Consider the following 23,626-nt stretch of genomic DNA (forward strand, 5'->3'; position numbering starts at 1 on the left):
GCTAGGTGAGGCCTAAGCAGGCGGTTAGACGAATTAGACGGATTTAAGTAAATCTATTATGTTTCATGTAAATAATTGTTTGTTTATACTTAAAATATATATAATTTCATCATAAACTACAAAATATAAAGATAATGTTGGTTATTTTGTTGTAGTTTTAGAAATAGTGTTTATTTTTTTTCCGATAAATATTGAGATGCAAGGTTTGAACCGGAGGAAAAACTTGCACACCTCATATGATGTTGTCAGCTATAGTTGCTGTTCCATTAGTTCTTCCACATCTTGCTTGTACACCAAACAAGCCCCACATTTCTTTGGCTTCAAGTCTGCTATTAACCTGCGATCTAAATCCTTTGAATAATAAAAAGTATCAAATGAAATCGTAAATGACCAGGTTTGATAATCCTTTCCGGAGAAACATAAAGTACCCAAAGGTGATCCGACACAGGATGACGTATTTTAGGACGAGAGTCCCAATGCTGGCAAGAAAAATGTTGCGACGAGCATTGAATTCCAAAATGATCACAATACGCATATATATACTCAGGGAGAGGATGGATTTGTCTGGTCCGAGAAAATAGCACACAAAACAATTCCCATCACCCTGCTACATGAATGTGGGGGTATTTCCACAGTTAGTGAATTTCCCACACTCTGATGACTGAACCACTCAGGAATATAGCTTCCAGGAATTACCGTATGGAATTGCTTGACAGATTGAGAAATTCTCTGGACCATAGAAACAATTATATCAAACGAGAGAGAGAGAGAGAGAGAGAGAGAGAGAGAGTACCTGAGGCAATCTCCTTAGCACCGAAAATATGATACCGTTACAACCATGATTGTCAACTACTAGACCAGAGCAATTAACAGCACTGAAAGAAAATTCTAACAGATTGGCGTAGAGGCCCAACTTTGGTGGTGGAACAGACAGCATGCTTAAGGAAGTAGAATCATCTGTGAATTCATATAATGTGCCATTTAATGGAAGAACTGACAATTGGCGAAGGCTCTTGCAATTCTCCAAATATAATACTGAAAGCTTAGAAAGCCGTCTAATGCTTTCAGGGAGGGTAACAAAATTGTTTCCACTAAGATTTAATTCTTCTAAAGAGGACAAGTAGCCAATATCTTCTGGAACTGCTCCTTCACAAAGATTCAAGTGTCTCAGATCTAATACCTTCAAAGAACATAAGCCTTTTGAAGAAGTGAACACCGAACTACCCAAAGAGTGGGGAATCCTTCTTTTAAAAATCCCAAAAGTATACCATGATGCAGGAGATCCAGAAACAGATAACTTTTTAAAAATTTTCAAATGAACAAGTGAAGACGGCAACTCTTTTAATGCAGTTCGACTCAGATCAAGTTCCTCCAAATAGTCCATCACTCCCAAGCTTTCGGGGAGTTCGCAGAGACTTGCAATTAGAAATGACACTTGGAACACACAAGAGACTTTGACAACCATCTAGATGTAGTTCAACAAGGCCAATCAGACATCCAATTGATGGAGGTATTTCCTTAATAGCAGTCTCACTTAAAATAAGACGTGACAGATTTTTCGTGTCTCCAACAAACTCCGGAATCTTTTTCAGATTGACACATCGAGAGGGACTCAGAAATTCAAGAGACTCCATTGCTATCTCACTTGGGAGACTCTTCATACTCATACAATTCTTAAAGTTCAAAATCTTAAGGCTTTTGAGAGCTGCAATGGATGGGTGGATCTCAATGAAATCATAACAACCTTCAAGTACTAACTTCTCAAGATTCTGAATTTCTGTGAAATATGGGGTCCTGATTAATTTTGAGAAACTAAGATCCATATGTTTCAAGTTGGACAAGCGCTGCAGAATAATAGCAAGTGGTGATTAGATTAAAAACCCTTGATTTATAAAAAAGGTTGTAAAAAATGCAAACATAAATACGTCTAAATACATACTCCATTATTGTACCTTTCTTCCATTCCAAAGTTGAACAATTTCACTAGTAAGAGAGTCCGGTTCAAAACTTGGTGGTAGAGATTTGGATGGGTAATATCTCCACTCCAGAAATCTTAAAGAATTAGGAAGAACATCAGAACCAGGAGAAAGGAACAAAAGATTAAATTGGATCATCTTTAGATTATACATCTTAGAGAATGCTTCAAAATTACAGTGTGCTTCTTCACGCTTCGGCAAGTGTAATACTATGCCTTCAATATCTTCTGTTCCCTGATGAAAAAATAAAGGAGAAGTGAGTTCCATGATCAATTCTTATATCGTTTTAGAAGAAATTATAGTGCTGTATATCTAAGCTTGATATTTCTGCATAACTTCTTACCGTATTATTCTTCAATACATGAAAAATGTCCTCACGAAGCCACAACCGACTACGTCGTCCAGGCTCTTTAGACTTTCTACGAACAATTTTCCATGCCATTTCCTGTACCAAATCATGCATCTCCACATTCTTGCCTGAAATATATAAAAGAGATTTCTCAACGAGAACATCTATCCCGATACGTCCAGAAAAGTCACAGCAGTCAAGTATTTCAATTACTGTATCCTTGTCATTCCCCTTATGGAAGCATGCCACATCAAGAAAAACATTCTTCGTCATATCATCTAGTCCGTCATAACTTACTAGAAGCGTTTTAAACGTTGTCTCTTCTGGATCTTTCTTTAGTTTATCCAATGTACTTGTCCATGCACCTTGATCTCTTCCACACAAAAAGATTCCCAAAGTTTTCAGAGTTAAGGGAAGTTTGGCAGCATATTTAACAAAAGCTTTTGACAATTCCAGGTATTCTTCATTCGGATCATTTTTAAAGGCATGCCAACTAAAGAGCTGAAGAGCTTTATCTTCACTTAATCCCATAAGCTCAAATTGTTAGATCTCAACGTCATGTGAGACCAGCAAACGTAGATCCCTAGTTGTAATGATGATTCTACTCCCCGCACCAAACCAGCGTTTGTCCCAACCAATAATTCCAACTGCTCTAATTGATCCACATCATCAAGAACGAGAAGAACCTTTTTATTCCATAAACAATTCTTTATCATCATGCTTCCACCATAATAGCCCCAAACCTGTGTAATTTTTTCCTTCAATATCGGGGAAAGAAGTTGTTTTTGTAGATTAACAATACCATGATTCGCTGACACCTCCCTAACATTGGCAAGAAAGGTGCAAACTTCAAATCTATGAGAAATTCTCTCATAGACTAGCCTCGCAATGGTTGTCTTACCAATCCCACCCATCCCCCATATCCCTACAGCACGGACGTCATTGGCCTCAATGCCTGTCGAAGTTCTCTTCATGCCTGTCGAAGGCATCTAATAGCATGTCGAAGGCATCTACATGCACGCTATTAGATTTCTCAAATCTATGAGAAGTTCTCTTCATGCCTGTCGAAGGCTTTCGCGAAAGTTCCCATTTGTTTTCGGACATGGGAGGGATCCACATCATAAAACACTGGCAAAATTGTGTTTCTTGCTTCCATGCAATCAAAAATCTTTGAAAGTTCATCCAAGCACCAGGAGGACGAAGCGTAGTTCGGAGAGAGAACCACCACTGCAAACCTCGATTCTTCGATTGCACGAAAGAGCTCGGGAGATATAGATGCGCTTCTTTCGAGTTCTGGGTCGTCCTTAAAAGTTTTGATGCCGCGCCACAGCAGTTTGTCGTATAAATGGCCTGTGAAATTCTTGCGGGTGTCTTCACCCCTGAAACTCAAGAAAACGTCGTACTTCCATTGGGGAGGTGAAGAAGAACCAGACCCGGAGGCTCTTGGATCGGTCATCGCCATTAGCCGACCCAGGTTGCAACAGAGATATCTGGTAATTAAAAGTTGAGCAACACATATACCAAATTTTTGAAACTCGAAACTGGAAAAACAAAGTAAGTTAAGATATGTGTAGCAGAAGAAGATGGTGGATGGGAAGGGAAAATGAATACCTTTCTGGAGAAGGAGAAATGGAGGATACGACGACTGAACTTGACTTTGCTGGTAGTCTGTTCAGCTCTCCAGGTTGGAAAAGTGGCAGCCACTAAACCAAGCCATATCTTTGACAGGTTGGATATTGGTGCCAAACTGGTTTAAACTAGTAACACCTCTTTTAGCTCTCAATGGCACACTTGACAATTTTTTTTATATTAGATTGATTTAGCATGTATTGATATTTGTTGATATGTGGTTAACATGGTTTAGCTGACGACAATAAGACTACCATGTGTTCAACAAAATGCCTTAGTGAATAAAATGATGCTTGGTTTCTTCTAAAAATTTGTATCTAACATTGGAACCCTCAAAGTTCGAATTTTAAATCTGCCACTCAATAGAGCCAAATGGTTTAAAGTAGTAGTAGCTGGAGCAAAGCAATACCAAAATTTGAAAATACTTTTGCTCAACCCCACTCAAATGCTGATGATGCTCACCATCATATTTATTATCATTTGATGAGTTTAAATTTAGAAATATGTGTAGTAGATAAACACAAATTTTAAAATTTAAATTCATCTAATAGTAATTAGTAAGGTGGTGAGCATTACCACCGTTTGAGGATCATGCGCAAAAATGCACCCCCAAAACCACAATACCAATACCAATTACCAAACCTAAAAATTATGAATCAACCGAATATTGTTTCAAAAATTGCAATGCATTTAGGTATTTTAAGAATTTTAAATTTTTGATCCAAAATATTCCGAAGTATTCCCGAATCCCAGCTTATTATGATAAAAAAAAAACAGTTCCCAAAATATTGATTTTTGTAGTTATTTACTCAAATTATGTATTTTATAATTAACTTTTGTATTTTATTGTTGGTTTTGAGTACCTTATGTTCTTTGATATTATATTTTACTTAGACTTATATATTAAAAAGGATAAGCCAGTATACCAAAAAAAATTAATTGAAGTTATAGTTATACATGAGCATAAACCACATATTGAAAAAAGCAATGAATTGCATGTTCCAAAAATTTTCAACACACACAGCTGGACAAGATAGCAAGACAGAGCAATAAAAACAGGGGAAAAACAGAGGAGGCAAAGGGAAGCATCTCTCTCTAAGTACCAATCTATTCAATTTCATGCCTAAAACACATTAGTAGATACTAGATAGCAGTAGATAGATCGATAACTGATATCTAGTATCTACAATGTTTCCCAACAACGAACAAAGAACGGAAAAGAGAAGAAACGGAAAAACCCAACAATGAACTATGTTGATGCACAAAACCGGAGGTCTTGGGACAACGTAAATCCGACCGTGAATCTGCATGAAATGTAAATAACACAAGATGTATCGTGGTTCACCCCAAGGTTTTGACTACGTCTACACTGATATTGTCTTTCAAGGACCAGTTGGTCTTATAATCCCTGGATCGGACGGTACACCAAGCTCCTGTATTTATCCCTGGCTGAATTAAAGTATCTCCTAAAGCATCCACTCTTCGGGGCTGAATTAAAGTATCTCCTAAATCATCTTCCGGCGCCAAATGTTGATGCACAAAATCAGCGAAGACTTTGGTACAACAGAAAGTGTCCGGTTTTGTGACCTTCGCTTGGTTGCTTCGGTCACTAGTGAGGATAAGTACGTAAATGAATAGAGACAGAGAAGCAAACACAGGATGTACGTGGTTCACCCAGATTGGCTACGTCCACGGAGTAGAGGAGTTCTTATTAGTAGTGAAGGGCTTACACAAGTACAAAGGATCAAGCTCTCAATTTAGTGAGTTCTTGTGAATGATTTAACCCAAATGGCATTAGGCAATATTGTGGGGGAATGACCTCTATTTATAGAAAAACTTGTAGCTTTGTCACATTGACATGTGTCATGTTATGATTGGTTCTTGATGTCGACACGTGCTGCGCTCTGATTGGCTTCTAATCTTGACACGTGTCGAGTAGTGATTGGTCTCCTGGTCGGAGGGGAACTCTTCTGGGTCCTTGACAGTATAGCGTTGGCCGGTGCTCGGTAGTTTCGGGATTGGTCAAGTATGGTACAAACAGCATTCATAACTGCAAACTGGTTTTGAGCATCCATAACTGCAAACTGGTTTTGAGCATCCATAACTGCAAACTGGATTTGAGCATTCATAGTTGCTAGCTGCTTATGCGCATTCATAGTTGCGAGCTGGTTTGGAGCATTCATAACCAGCGCCAAGCCTTGGCACTCCTGACACAGACTTCCACCAGGATCAAGTAAAAGATATGCAGCATCTTTTGGCTGCAATTGCCACAAAGACAACACCTAAGAGTCCCATCGCACACATGAAATGGACGCTACTTTTGTTGGCCCTGAGGGTGAAGATTAAGGAGAAAATCCTTGCAAACATTACATCTTGGATGATGCCGTTTTTGGTGATGCTTGCCTATCCTCTGAAGTCCACCCAGCGATATGACCCACTTTTGATAAAGCAGCTCTCCAGTGTTGCACCTTTGCTAAGTCTTCTCTGAAGTTTCTTTCGTGCTTGTTGTAGAATTCAAAAAAGTCCCCATTTGGTTTCGAACATTGGAGGGATCCACATCATAAAATATTGCCAAACTTGCATTCCTAGCTTCCATGCATTCAAGAATTTTTGAAAGTTCATCCAAGCACCAGGTGGAGGAATCATAATTCACGGAGAGCGATGACCAACCTTGACTCTTCTATTGCACAAAAGAGATATGGAGAAACATTTTTACCTCTTTCAAGTTCTAGGTCGTCTCTGAAAGTCTTTAATCGCCCTAAATTGCAATGTGTCATATAAATGATCTGTAAAATCCTTGCGGGTATCTTCACCTGTAAACCTCAAGAACACATCATATTTCCATGGGTGAGCTGAGGAAGTAGGCGGCACAGAAGCTCTGCTCAAAGCCATTGCAAAGTGATCCCGAGAAATGTGCTTCAAATACTGATCATTACCATCGAATCATTTCTAAACTGGTTCGTAGAACAAAGGGTTCAGACCAAAAATAGAAAAGAAAAAGAAAAAGCAGTGTATCACAAATTTCCTATACCACTAAGCTAGTCTTGAACATTACATAATATGCACTCTGCTCAATACAATCAATTAATACACAAAAAGATGATAAATGACACCAAAATGAAGAAAATCATACCTTGACGGTGTTTTTGGAATGGAAACAATGGAGAGAGGGAGATGCAGGGGAAACCTAAGAAGAACGGAGGAAGGGATGATGCCCTTTCACTTTCACGAAAAAGAGTATTGGAGTGGGAACTGCATGTACCCTCTCTGTTTTAGCTCTGCAGAGGCTTTCAACAAAGGACATTTCCTTTGACTTCTGTTTTACAAACAATAAAAATTTAATTTTGGTTTCCAGGTAGGGGCACTTGATTTTTGACAAGTTCTTAAGCTATGTTACCTGGATGGTTTTGTTTTATAGTTATTAAGTACTAGTAACTTGTTTGGATGACTAATCAGCTTAATAATCAAAAGTGTGAATGTCAAGCTTCTGGAAACTCCTTCGGCATACCTTCATCTGCCAGTGGAGAATATCTGACGTTCATATCGATCCCAGACTCTGTCTTCAGTATGTCCATGGTCGGATTGTGCAGAGGCGAGGACAGCTTGCACATTGTCTTGTTTTGTGGTAGGATGAAGATCTGACATTCATATATTCACTCAGATTTCATAACATATTGTTACTTATCTGGTGTTTAGTTCAATATGCTGCTGTCTAACAGTACTCAACAAACATATTCTACACCAACCAAAACACCTGACCTTCAATTGCCACATGACACTTGGAATTACTGGTAAAAGTCCTGCAAAATGAGTAGCCCCTCCATACTATGCCTTGCAATTCAAGGACCAAAACACAAACCCATCATCCAAATTTACTGACTAAATGATAGTGCAAAAGGCACAAGGCAAAACACAGCTAATTTTACCAAACTTTTCAGTGACGCTGATGAAATTGTAACTACTGTGTGGCAATATTTTCCCCATTCTACTTCCTAGGAGAAGAATTGTAACAGATAAGGAGACAAATATATTGCTCTAGACAACATATTTAAAAACAAGAATTTGAGTGAATATACCAAGTATTTTATGTAACAATGCATAGATACTGATAGGCATCGAAATTGTTAGGTAACTCATTTAGTCAGGTTTCCTTCTCTCTATAGCTAGGGAAAAAAGGAATTGTAGCAACACAGATGCACATTCACCTGAGTAACTTACATGACAAATACGCACGGATAGATTGCCGTAAATAAAAGAGTAAACCAACACTACTTATGCAACACAAATCTGCATCATATGAATATACAAGAGCAATTTATCTAACCGTAAATTGATAGGCATTACCATTTTCATTATGCTGGGAAAGAAGGAAAACATATATATGCATATTGATATAGTATCCAACTGGAACTACAACTTGGGATAGAGTTTAAATTTTGAAACTCGTGTCTATCCACTAAATATATCTCGAAATTTAAACCCATCTAAAGCTGATAAGTAAGCTGGTAAGCATCATCATCCCTTCTACTACTAGACAATTTCAAAATGAATTAAAAATCGAAAAAAGGGATAAAGAGAGGATTTCACCAAATGAATACATGAAATCATCAAGTGGAAGCAACACCAACACCAACATTGACACCGAAATCTTGCATCTGCTGCAGCTCCTTCCTCTTAATATACTGATTCAGAATGGCAAGCCTGGCAGTCTCGAAAGCAAAGTAACCCAATGCCGAAAAGCAAGCGCTGTGAAGAACTCTGGGCCCCACTCCTCTCGTAAACCCCACCCACCCTTCCTCCATTAAAATCTGCTTCACCGTCCCCGAAACCCCGCCCTGCGCCGCACCAGTCATCAGCCTCGTCTTCACCACATCAAGTGGCGTCGTAATGGAGGCCGATATTGCTCCGGCCAACGCCCCGCACACCACGCTCTGTATCGGCTCCAAATTGGTCTGCTTCGTCTTGCTCAGCACCGCCGATTTCAGGTACTCGAACGACGAATAGCTCAGCACACCCGCAGGCAAGTTCCTAAGCAATGTGGCAGAGTACCCTGCGTAAAGACCCAGAAAGCCGTCGTTTTCGAGGATCTTGAGCAGCACCTGCCACGACCTCCCTTTGGCCCCGGCTTGCATCCGCTGCGTGATGAGCTCCTTGGGCACCATTATCGCGGAAGAGACTATGTTGCCCATGGCTCCGGCCGTGGGAGGGATGAGAACGGGAGGGTAATTGGGTAATTTGGCGAGAACCGACTTACCCAGTTCGCAGGTGCCGAAGTAGACGGCGGAGGAGGCGGTGGAGCCGACGATGACGGCGGAGATGCCGCTGTAAAACCCCGAAATGCCCTTGGTCTGGAAGGTCTTGAGGACTGCATCGAAGGTGTTTGCGTAAATGTCTGAGGCGCCTTTGGTCTGGAGCTTGGTCTTAATGGTGTCCAGAGGATGGAGGCAGAAGTAGGTGAAGGCTCCGGCTATGCCTCCGCCGCCTGCGCCGATGAGGGCGCGCTCGAAGACCGTGAGGTTCATGAGCAGGATTTGGGTCTTGGGGCGGGTACTGGGTCGGGTAATGGAGGCCCAATTGGGGGTGGAGGAGGTGGTGTTGGTGGTGGTGGAGGCAAAGAATGGGATGTGGTTTTGGGTAGGGGTGAGGGTAGTTTGGGGATTTGGAGTGATGAAATGGGTGAAGAGGTTGTGGAAGTCATTGGAGGACTGAGTGTGGTGGTTTTGATTGGGTGCGGGGAGGCCCAGAGAGGCTGAGAGTCTGCCGTCCATGGCTTGCTCGCTCAATTCTCTCTCGCTCTCTGTGGAGGTGGAGGTGGCGGTGAGCTTTTATTATCGACTAGTCACCGAGGAGTGAGCGCCACGGAAAATGAAAGAGTACGAAGTCGGTAGTTAGCTGTATCCTGTACGTGGACATGAGAATTCTATTTCGGTTGTATTTTGGGAGAGATTAGTGTCCAGAACACGGTTTGATACTTAGTTACAAGTGGTTGGATACTTAAAAATTAAATCCAAGTTACGTTATTAGATTTTGTTTTATAAACCATACGATAATTTATACAAATCTAAACTACCTAGAGGAGATTCGGACTTGGTTAAAAAAAGAAAGTACATTATTCTAATTAAGATTTTATTTCTAGATGTGCTATGGACCAATATGTTCATTTTTCTTCTTCTTGGACCATACTTTTGATCTTGTGGTGTGACTGTTTGGGTTAATATTTGAACTTTGGCTGAAGGAAGAGAAGCCCAAAAAGAAGCCCAGAAGGCATGACTTTGCCCGAAGACCCAGCACCAAACCCATTCACCCAACCCAAGGCAAAATGATGATTCCACATTAATGCAAGAACAAGTAGGAGCAAGTGGCCTACATGGAAGTGACAATCGATGGAAATCCACCTACTCTCAGCCCAAAAAGCACTTTCTGAATGGCAGAGTACGTAAATTGCTGATGAGTCACTACCCCTCAGATGCTTTCGGGCAGGAACCAAGCTGCATACAGTCAGGCTAATTCGCCTATAAAAGGGGGAAGAGGGCCTAAAGACAAAGAAACTCAACCAATCAAACAAACAAATATACAAACTTTGCTCAAGCCAAATTTTCATCTACGAAGCTGTAGTTAGCCCCGACCTCAATCCTTTTCAGGATTAGCCCTCACAAAAGCCATCTTTTGTCTAGTGTAATAGCTATGCTACGCTATCAACCATAGCAGTATCGATTCCCTCATGTTCACTCTGCCTACCAAACACCTCTTTTAGCTCTCAAACCCTTGTAATCACAAAGAAGAGAAGCTGCACAGGGATTCAACCTTGCCCGACAAGGTTAAATCTGGCCCGACTCTCTTTGTTTTCCCTTTTAGTTGATAGATCTAGCATTATCATGTATCTCTCAACTTATATTCAAGTCATTTTCAGTCCTTTAATGAATCAGAGTTCCCCCAGCTCCTAGATTTGGTCCATTTAATGTTTTGTTCTATCACTTGGTGATTGAAAGTGAGTTAAAATGGGCAACTTCGTCAGATCTGGACTTCCACTCTTTGAAGCATACAAGATAGACAAAAGTCCTTAACCTCAAGGCATAAAAAAGAACTTAATGTACACACTTAGTTGGTTTTGATTGTGAGCCTCCATGCCTATACCTAAGGCTTTGCAAAGGCACCTTTCAGAACTAACTTTGTTCTACTCTTGCAGCATTGTGACAAGCAGGAGCTCAACAACCAACCAAAGTGCCAACTCCGCGGGGAGCTGTGTGCTCGAGCCAGAAACGCCCACCGGCGACATTCCTGCCTGAATAGTGACTTAAATTATACTGATTATATTGGAAATCTCGTTCATGTAAGTTAGTCCTGAAGTTTAGTTAGTTGTGTCAATCGATAGCTCGTGTCACTTTGGTACACGTCCAACTCTTTCATGTAGAGGTGTCACTTTAGTAGTACAGTTGGGCCGGCCCGAGCATGGCACGAACACTAGACTTTATTGATTGGTGACATCATCAAATGTGTGTGGAGGAAGTAGCTAGCTAAAATGCAGGTTTATTCACCTAATAATTTGATGAAAAACAAGTTAAACACAACAAATAAGTTATAAGAGACCATACAGTTTCGCTTTTTCGTGTGCGCAAACTGAAACCATTCAAATTCGAAAATTACCTTCCAATGATGTTTAACATGCTTTAGTTACGCAAGCAGTTAAAGCTTCATTCATAAGACCAACTCCAACAATGGGCTAAAACCCATAATTCCCCTCCCCCCCCCCCAAAAAAAATCACTTCAACCCATGACCTAAAATTAACCTAAAACCTAAAACTGATATGGGGGCCAAATACCAGCCCAACTTTAGGTCACAAAGCAAAATGAACCCCAGAAAGTGAGACTGAAACCAGGGCTATGAAGCCCACTACCCCAAAGCCATTTGCCTACTCGCTGCACGCGCTAGGCTTGATTTGGAGCCCAACCAACCCACGTGGGGTTGTTCCCCCATCTGTCAGACAACCATGTAGCCTAACGGCTACTTTAAATCATCCAATGGTCTTCATTAAATGGGCCGTTGGTTAATCCAACGGTTCAGGTTCAATTTTTTTTTTTAGTTTTTAATTTATATATTTATTGAATCCAACGGCTTAGATCGAATATAATCAAATCTAACGGTCCAAATTTAAATCCAACGGCTAAAATAATTTTTAAAAATTATTTAAGTTTATGTGGTTTAATTTTTTTTTTAAATTTATGTGGTTTATTAATTGTCATTTGTATTAAGTTTATGTGGTTTATTAAATGTCGTTTGTATTAAGTTTATGTGGTTTATTAAATGTCGTTTGTATTAAGTTTATGTGGTTTATCATGATTTTCATGTATTGATTTAGTGATTTTTCAAAATTTATCGAAATTTAAATATTTTTAGATTAAAATGTTCATAGAATTAATTTAGGATAGTCTATATGATTTTTTTTTTCAAAAAGTTATTTAAAAAAAAATAGCCTTAATTCATTTTTTGCTAATCTCGGGCTAAAATTTTAGGCCAGAATGGTTGAAGTAGAAAAACTGTTTCTGGGCTAAAACCTAAATTTTCAGGGCTAAATATTTTTAGGGTTTAGGTCACCATTGGAGATGGTCTAAGCAAAACAAGACATTTGCTTCCCCATTCTGCAAACAACTATTTGAACAGTTACCAAGAAGGGTTTGATGAGCTTAAAGATCGATCTTTCGTTTAACACTACAACTAATTATTTACATACAATGTTCTCCGAAATCAACAGAATATTGGTTTAGCAATCATTGTTATCTGTTTATATCACTCTACAAGAGGAAAATTTCCTGTGGTTCGAATATGTTCAAGGGTACTCCCTAGACCGTGCTTGCGCACTGCTTTGATAGCTACTGTGGATGCTTCTCCATACTCCACTAACCGAATTGTTCGTTTCCTGTATTCAAGAAGCTTCTTCTCAAATTCGGACAGTTGTTTAGATCCAACAAAACTAGAGGAGGAGGCAACATGATCAGTACTAGACCGAGAATGCATCTGCTGAGACTCCAGCCACATGCGCGAGAAGGCCAGACAGATGCCTTCTTGCACTTCCTGTCTTAGATTTGGATATCCGTTAATCCTTATCCATGCTTGCCTCATCAATTTCGCTAGCGATGATCCCATTACAAACCGAGGAAGGCCACGCCAGATGAGAACTGTTCGCCTGTCCACCAAGTCCACTGGAATTTGCAACCTCATGTTTAAATCGTGACAGAATTTTTCTACTTCATTGTAGAGGGATTGGCATTTGTATGTACTCCTGATTGCCAACTTTTGACACTGTTGACATAGCAAATAATCACCAAGATACATATATTTGGCATCCTTCAGCGCAAATCTGCCACAACTATAGCACCAAACAGTGCCATCGCCCCAATGCAAAGGGCAATAAACTTCTTGCCAAATACGATATTCCCAATGGTTCGTTACACCATCTAAATCTTCCGGGACAAAATTCTTGCAAACAACACAGGTAAGGTAGTGTTGATAAGAATGCACCTTACTGCTGGATTCGCCTTCTGCCAAATGAAGTTGTGCCGGTTGTTCATGACCATCCTCAGATTGAGATTCTTCATGGAGCAGCTGTTTCTCAGTAAGTGTCAAATAAAACTCTTCAGGTTCATCTCTTTTTAGGGCTTTCCAATGACAGAGCTGCGAAGATTCGTTCTCGTGTAGCTCCAAGAGCTCATATGGTTTGTCTATAAGATATTCGACTAGCAAACGCTCGTTTCTGGTTGTAATAATGATTCTACTCCCCGGACCATACCAGTTCTTTTTTCCAGCCAATGTTTCCAATTTAATTCTTCCACCTCATCAATAACCAGAAGAACCTTTTTCTTACAAAAACATTTCTTTGCCATATTCGACACACTGGAAGCATCCCAAACTTGCGTGACTGTCTGCAACGCTGCTGAAACCTCCTTGACATTACCAATAAATCTGCAAATTTCAAAGTTGTGGGAAATTCCCTCGTAAACAAGTCTAGCGAGAGTTGTCTTACCAGTTCCGCCCTCCCCCCATATCCCTATAAAGCGAACATCATTTGCTTCAAGATCTAAAAGCGAATCTATCTTCTTTAATCTAAACTCAATTCCGACTAATATCTTTCTTGAACCTAACAATGTGCATGTAGGATGCACTTTGTGACATATTGTGTCAACATTTTCTTTGATAAGATCATTCTCGTACCTACATCAACAACAAAACAAAAACAAATAAACATCTTTGAACTAAGAAATTCTTACTGAAAAAATATGTATAAGATATACTACTATTTCATTTATGCATACCTATCTTTTGAAATCCACCCAAGCATATTACCCACTTTTGTCAACGCAGTTCTCCAACGTTGCACCTTTTCTGTGTCATTCATAAATGTTTTCTCGTGCTTGTTGAATGCTTGCGCAAAAATTCCGGTTTGTTTTCTAACATGGGAGGGATCCACATGGTAGAAAATTGGTAGAATGGTCTTCCTATCTTCCATGCATTCAACAATATGTGAAAGCTCATCTAAGCACCAGGTGGAAGAAGCATAATTCGGTGAGAGGACAATGATAGCAAACCACGATTCTTCGATTGCATTCAAGAGCTTTAGAGAAATAGTGGTGCCTCTTTCAAGTTCATTATCATCTCTGAAAGTTTTGATTGCTCGCTCCACCAATTTTTCATATAAATCATCTGTAAAATTATCCCTTGTGTCCTCACCCATAAAACTTATGAACACGTCGTATTCCCACGGAGCGGCAGCCGGAGACTTGGAGACTCTTTGCTTGCTCAACGCCATTGGAAAATGATGGAAGCACTTTGCATCAAATTCTCCAAAAGATGCAGGCGATACTGTCAAACCGTTGGGAGACTACAATTTCCGGGAAATATGAAAGCAAAACAATACACACTATATTTCCTGCGCCGATTTCATTTGAAATATTACGTCACCTCTTTTGGAAACAACACACAACTAGTAGTACAAGCACCTCTTTTGGAAACAACACACAACTAGTAGTACAAGCAACTTGGTCTTAGATTTGAATACAAAGAACATAGAAATTACTAGGTAGGCAAGGATTATCGAGGAATAATTAAGGACATTATTTTGGACTGGAACGCTTTGGTGAAGAGCTTCTTTCCTTTCACCTAAAAACAAAGAGCTTATTTCCTTGGAAGAGCCATCCATTTTTGGACACTTTTTACATGCTAATTCATAAAAATAGGGATAAAAAAAACTTTAAATACTCGCAAGAGTACAATGTCAATTGAGGCATGATGGCTGTCACGTGAGGGTGACGTAGCCATATGCATTGTGCACAAGTGAACGTGATATAAATATATGGATAAATAAAAACCAACTAACTAATTTACACTAGACTAGCATATCAGTGCGAGTGAAAGTGTTTAGAGTGTAGATACACACACAACCAGAGCGTAGGTATCAGAATGTAGTCCAGAAGTCTAATTACTAATTATACAATACCAGAGAGATGATCCTACATTATTTATAGTCTGTCAGAACCGCCGTCGACTCCTCGTAAGCCACCAACAAGCGCGCCTACCTAGAACCTGGAGGGGTGCAAAACAGAAAGTGTGAGTGGGCAAAAACAAAGCTTTTCAAAACAATTTATCTTTCCAAAAGTAATAACGGCTCATCGTAAAACCGGTATAATTTCCCAGAAAATAGTACTATGTACGTATATAAAAACCATGCTCGAGAGTAGCAAAACCCACATGTATGCCATGTCAATCATCTCCACAATGCATAAGTAAGCCAAATGAAATGAATCAATATAAAATGACATATCAGCCGGAGTCACCTAACGAGACATGTACAGTTGAGTCTATAACTCATCAGTCAAGTCCTGCAAATGAGTTGGAACCATCTAATGTGGTCTGTACGACAAGCTAGGTATGAATAAATACGCTCAAGTGCTACAATCACGTGAAGGCTGTGCGAAGTATTGCAAGTCACCTACGAGTCAGAACCACCTAATGTGGTTTGTACGACAGGCTGGCACCTGCCTTAGATCCAAGGTGAGCGTGTGGTGTGGGAGGTGGACAATCACGTGAAGGCTAGGCCTTGGCCTCGGGCGGAGCACTAACACCGGGATGCAGGATAATGAATTCTACGCACAACAATTCATCACTAACTACTATGTAATCATACCAACAATGTGTACTCACCTAAACTTACCTTGGCCTCTGCAATAGCATGCCATATTATGCAAACCTACACTAAATCATATGCTAAAATATAAAGCAAATATGACACGACATTTTAAAACATAAAAACAATTGAAAACTATTTCTGGGAAAACGTAAAGCATATATACGTATATATTGAAAACCAAAAGCCCACTCACTAATATGTGACAGGGTCGTAACCCCCGAGTCTCGCCTGACTGTGTTCGTCCTCTGGAAACGTCTCACCTATATGTGAAACAACTATTTTAACGTTAGTTTTAAGCATATAACCAAAATTATGTAATAACTTCTCATACGTTGCTCAATTGAGGTGTTTGAATATACCATCGTGGCCTACTCAACACTACGAAGATCCCAAGTTTTTTAGAAAAAATTTTCGATGTCCCACGTGCTGTCATGCTCCGGCCAAGCGCATGCACGTGCCTGGCACGCTAACGGTAACCTTAACACCGTTAGGGAATATTCAGTTAAATAATAGAATATTCCGTTAAAGATACCTAACGCCGTTAGGCATATTCCGTCAAAGTTGACGGAATATTCTCCTTTCTTCTCCGGTGGTTCGCCAGATTCCGTCACCGGCCGCCGCTGCGTCACCGAAAACTGGAAAAAAAAATCAAATCTTAATATCTTCCTCGTTTTTCAACCAAATTCCACGAAATTTATGTCAAATTGAAGCCCTAAACAAGTAGAACATTTTCTTACCCCTCAGAGGTCAAACTGACGGAAACTGGTCGGGAAGTTCCTCGAATTCCAGCTAAACCTGGAAACCCATGGTTAAGCTTATCCCGACAGCCAAACTACTTCAAAATTACTTCAACACACCATGGAAGCTAGAAAAATACCTTCTTAAGTCCCAACACTAGCTAAAACGGTTGCAATCATGTCGGAGCAATTTACTCTTCTCACCGGAGCTCGAATATCTCGAGTTCTACAAGTCCTCTTCTCAAACAAAGGGTATGGCTCGACTCGTTAGGTTGAGGGAAGCACGAAAATGTTATCTTCACACTCGATCTGTGGGTGTATGAAGATGTTTGAAGGTTATGGGGTTTGTTTGTACGGACGGGGAAGAGGGTTCGAGAAAGAGAGAGAAAGAAAAAGGTAGGGTGCACGTGTGGACGTGTGTGTGTACATGCCTAGATTGGGCAAATTTTAAATTATCCTAAGCCCTAATTGGGCTCCATGCCTAGGCTCATGCAAACTTAGGTCCAATCCAACTTCCTCATTTCCTTAATAATATTACCATTACGAACCCAACTCGGCCCCTAAATCGCGTCGACATTCTCGTAACGTCAAAAATAATTTCAACCATATGCATACATTCACAACACAAGGTCCACGAGGGCAAAATCGTCATTTCCACGCATTCGAGGATAAAAATATTTTTTAATTCGGGACGGGCTGTCACATCGTTCTCCTTAAGAATTGAATAAATAATCTATGTTAAATCAAATCTTAATTAATTATTTAACAAGATTTGAGAAAAAGTTGATTTTGTGATTCAAAATAATAAAAACGAATTTTAAATTAAAAACAATTAAATAAATTGCAAAGTAGAGAATACAAAAGAAAATAGTTTTGAAAATCAATTTAAGCACTAAGGTTATGCTGTTACCTTAACAATCCTACGTAATTCTTCCAATTACTTATGACTTACACATGCATATTTGAAGGTTTTTTTTTTTGTTTTTTGTTTTTTTTTTTGTTTTTTTGAGCAACGCATATTTGAAGGATAGGTTTTCCTAATATATGCCTACTCAGACCCCCAACATAGAGCATATACCAAACATGCAATCCGTTTGTGGTATTCATATCAAATCTAAACATGCATGACTCGTTAAGTTTTGTGAAACCTTTTGAAAAACCAAACAACCCTTAAGACATGTTATTCATCCTAAGTGAACTTGCACATATTAACCACAAGAAGCCTTCGTCAATTTCAAGGACCAACCTCCTACCAAAATTGCATCAAATTACTTCTCTAAATAACCTAATGGTGATCAAGCATCAATACAATTAGATAGTTGAAACCGGTAATTAATAATTGAAACCTGTATGCCTAATATCATAAGTAAATCGAAAAGAAACTACATATTATTGCTAAGGCTCATGGCCTAAACCTTGTGAAATCCCATCCTCGGAATTCACTATTTAAAATTATGTATTCCGTATTCTTAGTTTCGACGCGTTTATAATTATGGCGTGTAGTTTTTTTTATATATATATATAAGTGAAAGGATGAAAATGCACTTAATGAATTAAACGAACTTTTCGAGGATGTATTTAATTCCTATATGTTTTGTCACTTTTATTTACATATTTGGATAAAACTCGACCTCACGAATGCGTAGGCGAAAACCGTTCGCCAAACGGAGCTATAACAAATGAGATATAAACCATTAAAGACAGGGGCGAAATAGTCATTTGACCATTATCTAGAAGGCTCCAGATTTGCTGGAGCACTGATTTGGTGCCACGTGTGTGGCTAGGATGAAGAGATGGGGAGATAAATGAGGGAAATGAGGGAGAGACGGGCCAATTAGGAGGGAAGGAAATGAAGGGAAATGAGGGAAGGAGATAGGAGAGAACCGGTCGACCCAGTCCCTTCCTTTCAACCCGCGACCCGACCTGACAGAATCCATGATTCCCAACGCCTTTCACATAGATTTTCCAATGAATTGAAGCTACTCACCTCCTGGAATCAACCTAGCATCATTTCCTCTTCCATTTTCACTAAAAAACCAACAAAATTTAACCTTGATTTTGTGAAAAGCAGCACGATGGATTCAACAGGTTCTTGACGGTGATTCACCAAACCAAAAGCTAACTCCGTCAATCACCATCGCCAATAAACTCTCCTCAAGCTCAGGAATAAAGCCCAAGCAGTGATTGAGGCGTCAGAGTTCGTCTTGGGGTTGAATCGAGAACATTTATTCCTAAGGTTTCTGACAGATCGAAGGCACTTTCAGGTGTTTCCTGGCTAAATTGGACTTCGGTCCAGGTATGAAAGTTCTTCCCCTCGTTGTACTTTAAAATTCTATAAAATTTGGTAATTTTTTGGGTTAAGTGAATTTTCCAGCAAGTCGAGGTGGTGACGCGTGGCTCAATAACCCACTTGACCCTTCTAAGCTAAATTCGATACCCTGATTCCATATGTGACATTCGATGGATGAAATCCCATCGTTCAAACATAGTTTCGTTAGGGCCTGCCTCTTGATCATTATAACCATCAATGATTCGACCGTTGGATTGTCACCAAACATTAATGCGTTATAGCAGGTAATATTTGAGGACATTAGAAACTAATAGATTAGGAATCCGACGTATAGATCTTGATGAATTGAATTTTTACGTTTGTAAAACTAATTGTTGATCACAACCTAATTCTAGCAATTGACGGAGATTTGACCGTTAGATCATTCCAAAATTTTAAGATATTGTTCTAGAAGATTAATAAGACTCTTGGACGGTTACGGATCAGAAATTCATGGGCGGATGTTCCAGATCAAATTATATAGGGTTGGACCCCACAATTGACTGAGAGTTGACATTTGGTCCACCTGTTTCATTCATCCTAAATACTAAAATTAGCACTACTAGAGACTAAGTGAAGTCTTGTAAGCATACATTGGTTAGTGAGTGACTTTAATATATGTGATATGGTTATTACCCTGGTTTCTTATTTAATATCCTTTGTGGATATGACTTGGTTTTATAAATGTGATTTCTATTAAAATGTGATTTCTATTAAAATGTTATTTTTAATAATTAGCCATCGATCTATTATTATGAAATGTGATCTAACTTGTGCATTGGAAATATTTGTGAAATGTGATTTGAAATGCATGTTGAATTGTTTGATGAAATGGGAGGGCCAGTAGTGGACCTTTAATCCATTGTCATGGGGTTCGTTTCTTTAAAGCTTGTTTATATCTCATTTCATTGTTTTATTTCTCATTTCGTTGATCGTTCTAAATTGTGTAACTTGTGCTTTTTTTCATTTCTTGTTTCGTTTAGCTTTAATAAATTTAGTAACTTGACTCATATCTTGTTTCTTCGAGCCATTGACATGTTTCTTAGACTTCTGCTCGGTTCTGTTGAGTGGTCCAGAACTGGGTTCTGCAGGGTTTCGTTGAGTGGTCCAGAATCATATCTTGCTTTGGATTTCGATGAGTGGTTTGATATCTATTGTACTCTACGATTCTGTTGAGTGGACCGGAATTGTATTTACTTGGATTCCGTTAAGAGGTTTGGAATCCCTTATACTCCGTGATTCTGTTTAGTGGTCCGAAATCGTATCCTGGTTTGGAATTCGTTGAGTGGTCCAGAATCCTGCTTGTTATTTTGGTTCCGTTGAGTGGTCCGGAACCCGATGTTCCTGGATTTCGTTGAGTGGCCCGAAATCACATTATTTATAGATGTAGGCTTCAGCCAAACTGTATCGCTCTAGCCTTGCATTTTGGTGTATTTTATAAATTATTAATTGACGTGATTGTGGAATGGTGTTGGAAAGTACATGTGTGTGTGAATGGCAAGATGAAAACTCTTATTTCGCTTATGGTTGATGTGTAGTGTGGTACTTTATGTTTTTTGCTAGGAAGTGTTTTACAAAAAGTTCAGAGTTTAACAAATGGTGAACTATGAATGGTTTGATCTCGTCAGAGGGTACGTAGGCAGTCTAACAAAGAGGTTAGATGCAGCCATAGAGTAAACGAAAAATTAGTATGAAATTCGAATCTTAATTTGTGCATTGTCCATATCCCAAAGGCAGGGTATGTTAGATATACGGGTACTTGGTGAAGTTGCATGTCGATCTTGTACATATGTAGGGATCGGGGCGTGACAACCATAGTAAAAGAAATTAGTTACGAACAATCATAAAATAAAATATTATTAAAAGATGGATATAAACCAAGCCTAGCTATGTTCTCCAAAATTGATGCGTTGTTCTCGCCTCCTTCCTTCTCAACCCTAATGCCTAAAAAGCCTTATTTACACTAATACAAAATAAAACCCTACCTAGAGAAGGTCTTAGTGACACGCCCCGATCCTGATGTCTATGAGACATTGGAATGGTCACGTGCTAGTCAAGACCCAAGGGTACGAAAGCCATTTATTAAATGCAAATGCTGAGAACTAAAAATATGAATAAGAATAATAGAAATTGAAATATAATTATTATGCAAATGAGGAACATGTTCAAAGTATATAACTAATCTAGAACTCTAAAAGGAATAATATAAAATTGAATGAACAAAGAATGGGTCCTACACCGAGAGGACTTGAAGATGGCGATGCGGAAGTGCCTTGACACTGGGATCGTACGTCTCGATTATAAATCCTGAAGGGGCACAAAACAAACATGAGTGGACCAAGTTGATATATATATATATATATATATATATATATATAATATTGAAACAGTTATCAACATAACTCGTATATATTGTAATCACTAATGAATGTCTAATCTCACTCTAGGCCATGTACCAGCTCCCCGTCCCTATGCCAATTACTAGAGGAAAATCATCTTCAGGCCCCGTGCCAGCTTCCCGTGTCTCTTAGCCCGTAGCTAGAGATTCTTTCTTCAAGCCCTATGCCAACACCGTAACCTCGCCCATGAGGAATCTAATCCTCGTCCCATAGAGGAATAAGGACCACTAGGTAAGTACAAAACCATTAAACATACATATATTTGAAAAGCAACTTCATAGTATAAAGTCATCCATCATCTATACTATAAAAAAGTGTTCGAAACATGTTCTAAATATTATAACGTCATCCACAAGATATTCTATAAAGAACATGGGTTATAGGAAAAACGGTAATAATTCAAACTAGCCTTAATAAGCATGTTATCTTATAAAACGTAATCATTAAATCATGCTTTTCATGTATGCATTACTACTGTTAAAACATGCATTTTTAGAAGGGGTCCACTCACCGTACACCATTGGTGCAAAGAAGTACCAAAAGGAATAACGGAACCGTCGCTATTAATTGCACCTAAAGACCTAAGGAGTACAATCAATAAAATGATACTTAAACGATTGAATTTGGGAAAACGGACTTAAAAATTGGTCCAACAAATCTAAATTAGCTTAGGAGGGGTCCCAAACACCAAAAAATGAACGTTGATCGGTCAAAGTCAACGCTGACCGTTGATCGGGTCAATGGTCAGATCGGGTTTGGGTTAACAGGTCAAACCGGGTCGAATCGATTTAGGGTTGGATCCAGGTTGGGCCTTAAGGGTTTTGGGCTTAATGGTTACTCGGGTTGGGCTTAGACTTAGGATGGGTTGGGTTTAAGTTTAGAGTATTGGGCTTGAGGCCCAGACTTTCACGGCCCGAAGGCCTAAGCCTGCACAGCCTTGAAGCCTAAGACCTAAGGGTTTTAGGTTTTAGAATGCACAAGCCTACGACCCTAATAAAATGGTCCAAGGCATTTTAGGTCTTTAGAAGATAAATAAATAAATAAAAGGAAAAGGGTTTTGGGTTTATGGCTCATAGGCTGAAACCCAAGTTCCACACACGGCCCAAAGGCTTGAAAGCCAAGGGTTTGGGCTTGGGTATAGGCCCCAAAGGCCCTGGGTTCTTGTTCCTTACCAAAGAAAGAGGTCAGAGCTTCCTAGCTCCGGTCGACGGCACAATTAACAACCTAGAGGTGCGATCTAGGTATGAAAACAAAGTACAAGACGGAATAAAGGAAACATACCTACGATTCATTGTGAAGAGGATCAGGGGTGGACGAAAACTCGGCTCGAGCATCACGGCTCGTTGAGGGTTCTCTATGCTCCCGTGCTTCACCGAGCTTCACTGAGAGGTGAGGGAAAATGAGAGGGAGACGACGAGAGTGGTACTGATGCTGCACCGTCGCTAGGGGGTTCGATTAGGTCTCAGGTGTGCGTGCGTGGCGTGGGTTTTATCAGGAAAGGAGAGTCCAAAAAGAGAAAGAAGAGTGAGCTGAAAGACTAAGAGAGAAAGTGAGTGAGTGAGCTAATCATGGTGGTGATGTTGTCATTATTGCCGTGTGGGTGATTGCATGTGTGTATGGATGTGTAAGCTACCCTCGAGGAAGGTTGGGTGTAGCGAGAGGAAGAAGGATAGAACTGTGAGGGAGAGAAAGATGAGGTAACGGGGAGAGAATAGAAGAGAGAGGCCGGAGGACAAAGCTCATAGGGTGGGCCTCACGTGGCTCACCAATTAAGATTCAAAAACAATTTTTAATTGGGGGTGGGGTTTTACAATCTACCCCCCTTAAAATATTTTAGTCCTCGAAATTTGAAATAACTTACTACACTGAAAAATTCGAAGATAAGAAGAAGAAAAATATATATACGTAACGAAGAAATCACATCAAAGCGGTTGCACGAAGGGAAAATGCCACACCGTCATGATCGGGTTGCAATGATTCCATCTTTCATGCCTCTAAGCTCATACCTTCTTTCCCCATCATTGTACA

General features: G+C 39.6%; 2 protein-coding genes and 1 pseudogene across 2 annotated transcripts; all 3 read right to left on the bottom strand.

Moving 5' to 3' along the window:
- Positions 1-1,247: 1,247 nt before the first annotated feature.
- Positions 1,248-14,756, bottom strand: LOC126587867 (disease resistance protein Roq1-like; annotated as a pseudogene).
- Positions 3,256-4,056, bottom strand: LOC126587898 (TMV resistance protein N-like). Its single transcript, XM_050253013.1, has 2 exons — positions 3,937-4,056; positions 3,256-3,815 (listed from the first exon to the last, which is right to left on the bottom strand). The coding sequence occupies exon 2, from the start codon at positions 3,785-3,787 to the stop codon at positions 3,365-3,367; it is 423 nt and encodes a 140-aa protein (XP_050108970.1). The 5' UTR covers positions 3,788-3,815; positions 3,937-4,056; the 3' UTR covers positions 3,256-3,364.
- LOC126587873 (protein MITOFERRINLIKE 1, chloroplastic-like) lies at positions 8,269-9,884 on the bottom strand. The gene has a single exon (XM_050252958.1). It carries the CDS (start codon positions 9,720-9,722, stop codon positions 8,562-8,564), a length of 1,161 nt encoding a protein of 386 aa, XP_050108915.1. The 5' UTR covers positions 9,723-9,884; the 3' UTR covers positions 8,269-8,561.
- Positions 14,757-23,626: the final 8,870 nt, after the last annotated feature.

Source organism: Malus sylvestris, chromosome 10 (genome assembly GCF_916048215.2).
Source record: "Malus sylvestris chromosome 10, drMalSylv7.2, whole genome shotgun sequence".
Lineage (NCBI taxonomy): Eukaryota > Viridiplantae > Streptophyta > Magnoliopsida > Rosales > Rosaceae > Malus > Malus sylvestris.